Source organism: Microcebus murinus, chromosome 7, assembly GCF_040939455.1.
Source record: "Microcebus murinus isolate Inina chromosome 7, M.murinus_Inina_mat1.0, whole genome shotgun sequence".
Classification (NCBI taxonomy): domain Eukaryota; kingdom Metazoa; phylum Chordata; class Mammalia; order Primates; family Cheirogaleidae; genus Microcebus; species Microcebus murinus.
The window spans coordinates 42,557,245-42,571,040 of record NC_134110.1 but is presented as its reverse complement, the minus strand read 5'-3'; the positions used below and the strand labels follow the sequence as shown (position 1 = coordinate 42,571,040).

The 13,796-nt window shown below is 35.4% G+C and overlaps 1 protein-coding gene across 1 annotated transcript in view; it reads left to right on the top strand.

The window, feature by feature from the left end:
- FAM91A1 (family with sequence similarity 91 member A1) overlaps window positions 1-13,796 on the top strand; it is a 48,798-nt gene that overhangs the window by 17,020 nt on the left and 17,982 nt on the right. Inside the window, exons 9-16 of the mRNA XM_012743324.2 lie at window positions 638-744; window positions 1,269-1,307; window positions 1,767-1,879; window positions 2,313-2,428; window positions 3,157-3,269; window positions 3,575-3,661; window positions 5,510-5,642; window positions 13,507-13,655. Coding sequence (XP_012598778.1) covers window positions 638-744; window positions 1,269-1,307; window positions 1,767-1,879; window positions 2,313-2,428; window positions 3,157-3,269; window positions 3,575-3,661; window positions 5,510-5,642; window positions 13,507-13,655 — 857 coding nt within the window. The remainder of the gene's footprint in view (window positions 1-637; window positions 745-1,268; window positions 1,308-1,766; window positions 1,880-2,312; window positions 2,429-3,156; window positions 3,270-3,574; window positions 3,662-5,509; window positions 5,643-13,506; window positions 13,656-13,796) is intronic.

Sequence of the window (13,796 nt, the reverse complement as noted above, 5' to 3'; positions counted from 1 at the left end):
TGCCTGCTGTGCTGAAGAAGGTCTTGCCACTGAGCCCACCAAGAAGGATACAGAATAGAAAGCCCCAAAGAGCAGATTATACCAGTGACGACTGGTAAATGTGACAATCATGAAGATGAATTTCCCCTTCGGGTCAAGTGGAGGTGATGGGGAGAAAGGCAGAGGAGAGAGTCAGTACTTTCCATCCACCTGGTTTTTGTCTAGCATAGCAATCTTGCAGTCCTTTGCTTTTCTGCTTTGACCCAGTCACTCCTGCTGCTGATGAGGCATCAAAAACCCACACAGCAGAAACCCTCTGTAGCCTTCCCCATTCTGAAGCAGTCCTGGTTCCCTTGTCCTTCTGCCAAGTCCATGTTATCCAGCATTTCCTCTGCCTTGGTAACTGAGAGTTCCATGGTGAATTCAGTTAGTCTTTGTGGATTTTGTGCTCTACCTTCACAGCCCTCTCTGTAGGCAATGTCGTATATGGCCTTAACTTGGGAAGTTTTAGAAAACTTGCTGTGGAGTGGATAAAATAACTCAAAAGCTGCATTCAGTTCCTAAGTTAGAAGTTTCTTTTTTTGTTTAGATATTTAAATTATATTTTCTTATTTTATAAAATCATGTCACTGAGAAAAGTCTATTTTGTTTATTTTAGTTCCTCCTCTTGAAGGTTTTGTAATGAATCGAGTGCAAGGTGATTATTTTGAAACTCTGCTCTATAAGATATTTGTTTCAATAGATGAGTACACTAATGTTGCAGAGGTAAGTGTGGCATTGTCTTATGAAAGAAGATAATCTCAAGATTTAAAATAAGTTTGTGTAAAGTGGGTAGAGTTGTTTAATGACACAGTTAAAATGTTTTCAAAATCTGTATCTGGGGAGATCATAGACCATTAATATACTTAAATGTCACTATTCTTAAATAAATTCCTACATATGTGCATTAAAATTTTTTTCACTTAATAAATTATAATTTGGTTAAATAACTTTTTACATGACTGTTTATAGTGAAGTATTTTAGACTTTGTTGATCTATTTAGGAATTTTCTTTTTTTAAATGAGAAACGTTAAAGGGTAAGGCATCTTGAATTGTTATAGTCACTATCTGGATCTGTACTACTCTAAATGTCTTAGAGATAGGGAAAGAAAAAAGTTCTGAATTCAAAATTTATTTAATCTTCCTATTCATAATTTAAAATTTTGCTTACAGTGATTACATTTGTCTGTAACAGCTGTGTAATATGCTGATAATTCTAAGAATGTAAAAATAAATTTTTATTTTCCAGCTTGCAAATGTCCTAGAGATAGACTTGTCCCTGGTTAAGGTATGTTATTTAATATTTGCTTTACTTGTGTGACTACTGAATGGATTTTACTAGCAAATTTTTATCTTGATTTGCTACTGTGAAATAGGCATTGAGATTCTTGTTAGCTGTCTGAAGGAGTGCACAATAAAGGGGTGCTTACAAAGGTAGGAAAGAGCATGATAAGGAGTCTCAAATCAGGATTCCACTGCATGGACTAAAAAAGCCTTCACACTTCTGTATATGGCAGGAAGAAGTTTGATTGGTATCTAGAAATGAGGTAGGGAGGGCAAGGCCAGAGAGTTGGAAACATTCCTTCCTATATGTATGTGAAGACCTTAAGGGAGGAACAGCCCTACTGAAAATTGTTTTTTCTAGCTATGGGATAAAAATGAGAATCATGATTAGTCTATTTTTTCTCTACAAATATTTCAATGTCTGATTTATTGTAAATGCTAATTTCCTTCGTATTCCTTTCAGAATGCTGTTTCAATGTATTGCCGATTGGGTTTTGCCCATAAGAAGGGACAAGTAATAAATTTGGATCAACTTCATTCATCATGGAAGAATGTTCCATCCGTAAACAGATTAAAGTAACTCATTTATTCACTATGAAATATTAGAGTTTCCTTTTGAAGAAACATCTAATTTTACATATAAAAATCTTATTTTTTCAATCTGTTATTTGAGGTGAACCCTATATGTTAGTGGTTTTTAATCTTTTGTGTGTGATGGATCTTTTTTAGGATCTGATGAAAACTAAGAATTTTTTCCCCAGAAAAAAAGCACAATCTTACATATAATTTTAAAGGATTCTTGAATTTCCTTAAGCCTATTTATGGGTCTTAGTTAAGAACCCTTGTTCTATGCAGGCGGAGAATTTTGGGGCTACGTCTCAGTTTTGGGCTTGAATAAAAGACTGGATTTAGATGGATGATTCATAATTTAAGTAGTGACTTGAGTAGGCATTTTTATATAAGATGATTTATATGATATTTAAAAAGTGGATGTGTTCTTCATTAACAGGAGTACTTTGGATCCACAGAAGATGCTCTTATCATGGGATGGCGGGGAAAGTAGAAGTCCTGTACAAGAAGCTTCATCAGCGACTGACACTGATACAAATAGTCAAGAAGATCCAGGTCAGCAGTAGGAACTCAGTTTAATTTAGAGTCTGTCTATAGGTACAGCATATGTCCAAACATATACTTGTTATTTTATAATTTTGTTTCAGATTTTATTTAATCTGTCTGCAATCTTTGGGCACTGTGCTAAATCTTAGGGTATAAAATTGACTAGAACATGGTCATCTAAGAATTAAGTCTAGGGAAAGGAAAGGGAATGTAACCAAAAAAACTATAACAATGTGAGCACAAGTTGTGCAAAGAGGAAGAGACCCTTTATTGGCTAGAGAGGTTTAGGAAGCCTTCACAGACAAGATGTTATTTGGGCTAAGGATAAGAGCCTGCCAGTGGTCGGTATTCTCTTGGCCATTTCAGCCCAAGAGAATAGTGTGGGCTAAGCCTTAAGGTAGGCAAATAATAATGGGTGAGGGGATTGCCCATGGTTTAATGTTAGGAGCAGGAGGGACTGTGGCATGGGCTGTTACCTGAGCCAGGTGACTTATCTGAAGAGGTTAGGCTAATTAGTCTTGTTAGTGTCAAAATCTTTATTATTGCTTTTTAAGAAATATAGTATAAAAGTAAGTACTTTGTAACATTTTTAAAAATTTTTCTTTGCTTAGAGATAGGTATGACTGGAACCTCTTACATTCTGGTTATCAAATAAAGCTGAAATGAAATTCTCATTTAGAATGGTAAGCAAAGAATAATTTTCATTTACTTGATTTCAAATTTTGATTTCTTTTCAGCTGACACTGCCAGTATAAGCAGTCTTAGTCTATCTACAGGATACACAAAACGTATCGCATTTCTGTTTGACTCAACTCTTACTGCCTTCTTAATGATGGGAAATCTTTCGCCAGTAAGTCAAATTCTTGTTTAAATATGAAGGTGTTTAAAGTAAAGATTAGATATAAAATAATTCAGTGCTTTTATGTCTTTTTAAGTACTAGATCTATGCCTAAAAACATAACTGACTTTGTTTTATATTCCTTAGAGGAGTGTAGTAACTTTCAGTGAAGGTTACTTTTGTAACTGGAAGAATAAGCCTCTTCCCTGACTTACCCTTAAGTTTAAATATATTGGAAAGCATAAAATAAATATAAGATATTATGCCTAGCATAAAAAAGGGAACTAGAACTTTAATATTTTGTTTCCTTTTTGCAGAACTTGAAGAGTCATGCAGTCACAATGTTTGAAGTAGGCAAACTCTCAGATGAGTCTCTGGACAGCTTTCTTATTGAACTAGAAAAGGTAAATGTAGATTGCATGTTAGGGATGACAGGGCATTTGGAACCTTTTCTTGCTTGCAGTCTATTGGTTGTGATGGGTTTTTCATGTATTCTTATTCATTCCTACCTCATTCCCCAGCTTAATACTGTGGCAGTCATTTAGACTGAAACATATTGAGTGGGGGAACGTATATTGTGGGTTTAAAGTGGTATGTCTACCTCCTCTAACTCTTAACATAATTTGATAAAATAAAGAAATGGGGTATAGAAATCTCAGTCTGTAATTTTCTAAATTGAATTTTTTCTAAAATAACCTTTCATTTTTTTTTTTCTGGTATGGTTCTCTAAGATCATCTCTTAGGCAGTTAAATTTGAAATTTTTGTTCCAGTTATCTTAAACCTGGAACCGTGTCCCTGGGTATCATATTTATGTCCGCTCTCACTGTCCCTTTTAGCATCTTGAAGACTTCAGCCATATTTGCTCTAAACCATCTTTTCCCCTGTGAGTATAGCCTTAGTTTTCCTTAGCTCTAAATCTTGATTTCCCTTTATTGGTGTTTTTCTTTCTTTGGATATTTTATTCCATACTCTGCTTTTCTCTATATGCAAATAGTTTGTGTGCCTGATCTGTTCCTTGACTAATAATTTTGGTGCCTTTTGTGTTTTAGTGATGAATTTTCTCTCTCTTTATATAAATGTGCTGTTCAGAGAACTTGTAATGATTCCTTAATTCTTTTATATCTCTTAAACAAAGACCATAACATTTTTTTGCTGCTTTTTCTCCATAGGATGTTTACTTTTATCAGTGCAGAAATAGATAATCCTTTGCTATTAATTGCCCTCTTTTACTTTTGTCTTCATACTTCTATTATTTCTTCAGTGCTTTTTAAGTCACTTTGTTAACCCCATTTCTTGCTGTGTATCATCTTTTGCCAATAAATTTTTTACTATGTTCCTGCACATTTTAAGTTCTGGTCTCCCAATTTTTATCTTTCTTGCCTCAAGTAGTCTTTTATCAAATGTAGCAAATTGCAATATCACATCTGTTCTCATTCATAAATCTGTTAATATATATACATTTTTTACCGCATAGTTATTCTTGGAAAGGCCTTTTTGTCTGAGGTTTAGTTTAAAAAATGGATTCTTAGCTACTTTTTAAGTAGTCTGATCTTGATTAATCTTAATTGGTTGGTCTTATTAATTTAATGCAAATCTAATTTAGGTAGACCTATCATTCCATTTTCTGTGCTGTTTCTGGGATGTATATATAGATAGAGTAACAGAAAAAAACGGACAAAACTCCTGCCTTCGCTGGCCTTATTTATGGTCCTGTCTATCTTTATCTCTTAGAGAGATCATAGTACATATGAGCCACTCAGCAAATTCTTGCTGAGTGAATTTAAGTTGTATGTTCAACAGTGGTGAACAACCATGTTGAATTTCATACTCCATTGTCCCTTGTAACTGGTGATACAAAATTTGCACAAATTGATGAGAATTACAGGCAAAATTGGTGACTGTGGATAGGAGTACTTTTCTAAATGAAAAAATGCATTGGGTTTAGAGTATTTTAAGCATTCTATTTGAATTATATATGGGACATGTAACTTATATAATGGTATAATTTCCTATTATTCAGTTGCTAAAATATTGTTAGTTTTACTTGGTGTAATTTCTGTCATCTTCATAAATGTTGTAAAATTGGAAACTCAACCAAGATTCAGGTTAATATTTGTTTCAGTATTGCCTGGCCAAATTTTCAATTTACTGCTTTTGAATAATGTCTTAATATCTCTGTTATATAATTATTTATTAGAGTGAACGTCATGAAAGTGGTGCTTGTTGCAAAATCTATTTTCTCTTGGTTTAGGTTCAGAGCACTGGTGAAGGAGAAGCACAGAGATATTTTGATCATGCGCTTACTCTGAGAAACACAATACTGTTTCTGCGTCATAATAAAGATCTAGTTGCGCATACTGCACAGCCAGACCAACCCAATTATGGTATGATAAATATGTTTAATTTTGAAGACATGATTCTGTGAAACTTCTTTCCTAAGAAATTAAACAGATCATGCTCACTTGTATAATCATCACTTATGTAATATATTTTGCGTAGACTGCATATTGGATTTATAACTAGAGGCTTGTTTTATGAATTTATTTGCTTGTCAACTTATTTTACTTCTTCTCTTCTCATGTGCCATTAACACTCATAGTATTTAAATCTGTTTGGTATCCAGAGAAGGTGTTGGAGTGTTAATTTATTTAAGTAACTGGATGGAGTCAAGAACAAGCATTAGCTCTAAGGGCTGAACAAATGACCAAAATTGAGTTAATATAGGTAGCATAAAATTTCAAGAATGAAAGTTTCCATTGTATGAAATAATAAACAGGAACTTCCTGTTCAGATCTACTGTGATATTTACTAAAGTATTTTACTTTCAAAAAAGGGAACAGATAATTTCTTTTTAAAAAGAAAGAAGTAGTGGCAATCTTAATGTATTGATGGATTCTAATGTGGCTGTTGCCCTAGTAGACACTCTCAGTTTTGTGATAACTGGGGGTTCCCACACTTTGATTGAACTGACGGTATCAGAATTTCTACCTAGAGATTCTGATTCAGTGGATCTTGAGATGTGGAATGGCACCTAGGAATGTGTCTTTTAAAAAAAGATGATTCTAGTGTTCAGGTAGGCTTGGACATCTTTGGAAGAGCATTTGACTCAAGTCTTTAGACATTCACAAGAGTGTCATCTTGAGACTTCGTGGGTCCTTGTTATCACTATACCATTTAATTTCATTCTTTCATTTACTTGAGAACCCTATTTTTCTGGCCAAGAACCATCAGTTTCTTAGTCATGTTAATTTTTATTTTATTTCTCTCACCAGCATCTGGCTTTCTTTTCAGCTCAATTTTAAAAATTAAGGAAGGAATCAACTATCACTTCACAGGAATTGTGGCACAGGTGAAAACAAAGATCCTGGGAAGTTTAGCTGAGAGAGACGAGACTCATTGAGTACCTAGTGACTCACTTCTGCAGATTTAGCATGCCTTAGCAGAATTACAGATTATTACATGTTGTGGCACTTTTTGAGATTATTCATAAATAGTTAAAACTGAGAATTTTGAATCACCAAATACCAAGAGCCTGAAGCACCTTGATAAGCATTTGTTGATGGGTAACCATTTTTTGCTACCAAATATTAGATCAGGTATCAAGCAGTGAGTGGAACAGTCTTGAAGATGTGTTGGATATAAAACTCTTGGAATTTCTGAAACATTTTAGTGATTTATGGAGATAATGAGTTAGACTGTTTGAAATATTCTGCTGTAGCTGTCTTGAAATACATTGTCCTTCCCTGCCTTTCATAGAATCTGAGAATGTTAGAGAGTAGTGACCAGCCAAGTGTAACTCCTTTGAAAAATAAAGAAATTGGAGCTTATCTGTTTAAATCTCCTGTTTTTTTAGTTATCAAAGCCCATGATGAGTAAGTGGAAGAGCTGGGAATAGAAGACTATTCTATCTGTGTCTCTTGGATTTTTTTTCCATTGCCTTGTCCTTTTTATTAATGTTATCTTCTCTTGAACACTAAGCTTTTATTGACTTACCAACAATTTGTTGCTTCATAGTTTGGGCTAAACTTTGTTTTCACTCTGAATAGTCTGTGTACCATGAAGTAAGTTAAATGGTAAATCTAAACCTATTCTGTATGAAAATAGTTAAGTGTAATTCTAACCTTTAAGGTAGGTTTAATAGTTGACTATTCCTGGTGTCAGTTGGAGCTTTCATTGCTTAGAATAATTGCTGGGGCTCCAATGTTAAATTGTAATTAACTCTTCTCTATAAGACCAAACCTGCAACTATTTATGAAGTTTCATTCTTGTAACCAGCCTTTCTTAGTTGAGCTCCTCCTCTGAACCACAGAACACAGAAAATGATTGGAGTTACTGTTTCAATTTTTCTGATGATGGTACATCACTAGTACCATTCCAGATGTATAGAAAAGGTCGTTCATTCCATATAGCGGATTCCTTAGGGTATTAAGTCTTCATGCTCATCCTGTTGAGAAACGTTGCTTTCTGTAGGTGCTGGGCTTGACAACTGAACCTTATTCTTTTTTAGAAAACAAGTTCTGTAGTATTGGTGGTGTAAGCATCTTGTTTGAGTAAAAATTTGTAGTTTGCGTATATCCTGCAGTACTTGGTATTTACTGTAAAGCAAAAGCTTTGGGATACTGTCATAGAAGCAGACTGTCATATGTGAAAAGGACTAATTTCTTAGTAATCTCTTGGTTTTGAATTGCATGGGGCACTGCTTAAAAAATAAAAGCAATGTGTGGTCTAATTTTTTCTCATAAGCATGATTTTTTTTTCCAGTATCTTAGTCTTTTAAAAAGGCATCTTTCCACTATGATCAATACCAGTCAGACATAAAAATATATAATGATATATAATTTGGCAGCCTAGTACCATGGAAATGTTTAGAAATTAATCCACATTTGTAGAAAAGCAATCCCCATTGTAAAAATATTAGAAAATGTATTCTAACTACCATGAACTCTTTAGACTTTCTACTTTCCTTGTTCTAGTACACATTAAATATTTTCTGTACTTGTTAAAAATGTTGAATTTTGCCTAAAGGTTAAGAAATCCTCTCACCCTTTTGTGTTTTGGAGAAGGGCTTATTGCAAAGACCCATTCTTAGCTCTTGTAACTCAGATAAGATTCACTGGTGCCCCCCACCTTGTTCACTCCTGACAAGGCCAGAAAGGGATCCTCCAAATTCCCTTTGTCTCATAAACAATAGACCAAAACTGCCTGACCCAACTGATCAATCAGAACGAAATGCTTGTTAGCCAAACTTTGGTTAAGTTTCTCTCCTTCCTCCAGGCCTCTGAACTTTGACCCAACCTCAACCTGAGCCCCTACTTCAGGGCCCCTCCCAGAAATAAGCTGACCTTGTGGTAAAATATTCTCTAATCTGCTGTCTTGTACTGTCCCCTTGCCACCCAATTCCTCATACCCTATTCTTTCTGCTTTGTCTATTCCTTTCTTATAAAAGAAAAACCCTTGTGTAACACTTAAGACTCTTAGGAACTTTGTGATCATGATTGCAATAGTCTCTTTCCCCATATTACGGTGGACCCCTACTCCTCAATCCTTTTGAATAACCTCTCTCCTTACTACATTCAGATGTTCTTATTGGATAGCATTTTCCCACTCATGACTGTTGTATAATTTCTCAGTGTACTTAATCAAACATACATTTCTTTAGTCTTTTTAGAACTTTTTCCCCTTTTCTCCTTTTCCTAAGCCACCTGGTGACTTCTCTCATTTTACTTCAGGATATATCCTCTGTTCCAGCCAGACATGTTACTGGCTAGAACATAGCCAGAAATGTCACTTGGTAGAAGCCACTTTTTCAGAGGCTTCACTCTCCTGCCTCCACCTTGTTTTTTTAGCTGGGACATGTATAGAACTCTATTCATTAAACTATAGACTCCTGATTTTTTAACATTTTATTTGTAAATATTTTAAATTTACAGAAAAATTTCAAGAATAAGAATAGGTATAGTTACTTTTTTTTTTTTTCTTTGCGGGCAAGCTTTAAGGTATAGTTACTTTTAACCCAGAATTTGGGTGTAAGTTGGATATCATGGCCTTCCCCCCTAAATTATTGAGTGTGTATTTCTTAAGAGTAGAACTGTTCTCTTACAGCAACTTCATAACTTCAGTAATCTGCAGTTAATATTCTATTTTGTGAATTTACCCAATAATATCTTTAATAGTATTTTTTTTTCTCAAGTGCAGAATCTAGTTTAGGTTCAAGTATTATTTTTAATTGTCATGTCTCTTTTATTTCCTTTATTCTGGGACAAATAAATAGCATTTTTTGTCCTTTATGGTGTTCTTATTTTTAAGAATCCAGTTCCTCTTTTGTAGATTTTAGTAGAAAGTTTCTCATCTTGGGTGTATGTGCTGTTTCCTCATGATTAGGTCAAGTCCTGCATTCACGTCTAGAAAATCACATAAGTGTTGTGTCCTCCTAACGGTTTGACATCTGGAGATTCATGATTTCCATCTGTTCCTCATTGGTGATGTCAATTTTGATCACTCAGTTAATGCATTGTCCAGTTTTTCCACTGTGTAGTCAACTATTTTTCCCTCCACAACTAATAAGCAATCTGTCAGGAGTTACTTTAAAACCATGCAAATATTCTACTCTTCATCAGTGTTTCCTGCTACATTTGGCATCCATTGATGGTTCTTGCCTTAGCTGTTTTTTACTATAGTGGTTGCAAATTGGTAATTTTGTTCCAACTCCAGCATTTCCTCCATATTTAACAGTTGGGACTAGGCATGCTCTTATTTTCTCAGTATGGATTTATGAATTCCTGTTTTTTCAATGGTCTGTAATTAGGCATTACTATCTCTTAATTATTTTTGTGCTCCATTTGTCTCAGATTTTGCCAGCAGGATTCCCTTCAAGCTGGCTCCTGTCTCCTAGGAGCCTGGTTTCTTTTACTGGGGAATGGTATTACATACCAAGAGCCTGGCACTAGTTGTGCTCAGTGTTTCTCGGCAGGCCAGGATTTTTGTTAGATGCATTTTTACTTGAAGGGGGAGATGGCTAACCTGATCTGAAGTTTCTTTCAAACTTAGATATCTCTTTTTAGAGAGCAATAGCATTTGGTATTTTCCAAAAGGATTAAGAATAGGAATGCTTAAAATCTGTTGCATGCTAAGTGAGTTCATGCTTTATGGACTAGCAGTCTAGGGCACATATTTCTACATCAGAAACTATTGCCTCTAGGCTAAAATGAGAACAGAACTGTTACTCTCTTTGTAGAGATTAGAAACAGTGGGACGACAGGGAGAAGAACATAGCTTCTACTGGCGCTCAGGCTTTCATAATACAGTTGTTCCATGAACAACATGGGTTTGAACTGCACTTATATGTGGATTTTTTTAATTAAATATACTGAGAAAATTCTTGGAGACTTGCAACAATTTGAAAAAACTCACAAACAGACCGTGTAACCTAGAAATATTGAAAAATTAAGGAAAAGTTAGATATGTCATGAATGCATAAAGTATATATAGACACTAGTCTATTTTACCATTTATTACCATAAAATATATATAAATCTATTATAAAAAGTTAACATGTATCAAAAGTTTATGCATACTTATAGATCATACATTGTACCATTTAAAGTTGAGAGATAAACATAAAGATGCAGTATTAAATCATAACTGTATAAAGTTAACTATAGGACATATTGTATGACTGCAATATTTTGGCAGCCACCTTCAATTGTTATTGCAGTGAACTCAAAGTTGTGAGTATTTGCTTAAACTGCTGTGTGATGCTAATTATCTCCATGTGAGCAGTTTGTCTGTCTGGCAAATTGCATATCGCAGTAATTGCAGTTTTGATATCTTTCAGCATATTTAGTGCAATACTTTAAGTCTGGCATGAAGACCATTGTGAATAAAGAAAAGCAAATTTGTGAAGCCATACTACGTCTATGCCAGAAGGCATGAAAAACTTGTACTTATTGTAAAATACCTTTTTAATCTCATATTGATGACGTACATTTTATGTGGGTGCAGGATTACTATATGAAAGGCATACCTATAGACTCTAATGTGACTTGAGAAAAAGCAAGGTCAAATGACAACTTAAAGCAGATAAAAGGTGAAAGATCTAAAGTTGGAGAATTTAATGCCAGCAAAGGATGGTTTGATAATTTTAGAAGGTGGTTTGGCTTAAAAAATGTAAAGATAACAAGAGAAGCAGCTTTTGCTGACCAAGAGACAGTAAGCAGGTTCCCAGACACCATTAAGAAAATCATTGAGGAGAGTGGATAACTGCCTAAACAGATTTTTTTTTTTTTGAGACAGAGTCTCACTTTGTTGCCCAGGCTAGAGTGAGTGCCATGGCGTCAGCCTAGCTCACAGCAACCTCAAACTCCTGACCTTGAGCAGTCTGCATCCCTCGGCCTCCCAGAGTGCTAGGATTACAGGCGTGAGCCACCGCGCCCGGCCTAAACAGATTTTTAATGCAGATGAAAGTACTCTATTGTGGAAAAAAATGCCACAAGGGACATTTATTAGTAGGGCAGAAGTAAGCACCAGTATTTAAGGCAGGAAGGGATAGGCTTACTCCACTGTTCTGTGCAAATGCAGTCTGGTTTATGGTCAGGACTGACCTTATCTATAATGCCGCCAATCCTCGAGCCTTGAAGGGAAAAGATAAATACCAGCTGCCAGTTTTTTGGTTGTGCAAGAAGGAGGCCTGGACGACAAGAACTCTTTTTGTAGATTAGTTCCATTGTTACTTTGTTCCTTAACTCAGAAAGTACCTTGCTGGTAAGTGACTGCCTTTTAAAGTTCTTTTGATATTGGATAATGCCCCTGGCCACCCAGAACCCCATGAGTTCCACACTGAAGGCATCGAAGTGGTCTACTTGCCCCAGAACACAGCATCTCTATATTGTCCTCTAGATCAGGGGATTATAAGGACCTTTAAGGCTTATTACACATAGTACCTCTGGAAAGGATTGTCAACACTATGGAAGAGAACATCATGAAAAGTCTGGGTGTATTCCACCATCAAAGATGCTGTTGTTTTGGAGATAGCTGTGAAAGCCATCAAGCCTGAAACAATAAATTTCTGTTGGCAAAAAACATGTCCGATGTTCTGTGTGACTTCACAGGGTTTACGACAGCCAATCAAAGAAATCATGAAGAGATTGTGGATATGATAAAATCAGTATTGGGGGTAAGGGGTCGTCAAGGGTTTCAATATATAGATCTTGGAGAAATTCAAAAGCTAATAGACACCACACTAGAGGAATTAATAGAAAATGATTTGATGAGAGATGAGTGTTTCTGAACCAATACCAGACAATGAGGAAGAAGCTGTATTAAGATGTATTATAGAAAAAGCAGTACCAGGAAACAAATTGATATTAGACAGTCCAGTGGAAGGATTCTGATTATTCCAGACTGCTTTTGACTTCTATAAGCCCTTATATGATAACAGCACTGAACCTAAAGCAAATGTTGGAAGGATTGGTATCATAGAGAAACATTTTTAGAGAAGTGAAAAAAAGAGGCAGAAGTTACATTGTATTTCCATGAAGTTACACCAAGTGTTTCTGTCTCTCCTGCCTCCTCCTCCACCTCCACCCCTTTCTCCTCTGCCACCCTGAGACAGCAAGACCAACACCTCCTCTTCCTCAGCCTACACAATATAAAGATGATGAAAATGAAGACCTTTATGATAATCCACTTCCACTTAATGAATAGTAAATACTTTCTCTTCCTTATGATTTTCTTAATAACATTTTCTTTTCTCTAGCTTTATTGTAAGAATACAGTATATAATACATATACAAAATATATGCTAATTGACTATATGTGTTATCAGTAAGGCTTCCAGTCAGTAGTAAGCTATTAATAGTTAAGTTTTGGGGGAATTGAAAGTTACATGCAGATTTTTGACTGCTCAGGGAATCAGCACCCTAACCCTAATCAAGGGTCAGCTATATGCAGCTGTCATAGAGTACCTGGGCATGGAGGGAGAAAGTAAGGTAAAATAAGCATATTTAATTAAAGTAAAAGGTAGCCTGAAATATCCATACACAACTGTCTTTCTAGACCAAAGAATAAAAAATTTCATCTTTAAATTTCAAAATGTCTTCATGGTCTCCTAGGAGATTTGGTACTCCTTGATAGAATTTCTCTACCTTTTAAGAAAAATTTAAATCTCAATGCAGTTAACATATCATGTTCAACAGTTTTGTTTCACAATGTCAGTCCTTGATTCTCTGTCTGTGCTTGATTGTAACTCAGGTTTTCCTCTGGATCTCTTACGCTGTGAAAGCCTTCTTGGTTTGGACCCAGCAACTTGCAGCAGAGTGCTGAACAAAAATTACACGCTGCTTGTTTCCATGGCTCCCCTCACCAATGAAATCCGGCCGGTCAGCAGCTGTACCCCTCAGGTAAAGGGGTTGATACACTTGGTTGTGCCATCGTGACTACTGTCAGTTTTACTTTTGCAATTCTCAAACTTGCAGATACCAAATATTAAAAGCACCAACTCAGAAAAAGCAGTTTTGTATTTATGCCATTGTAAGATAATG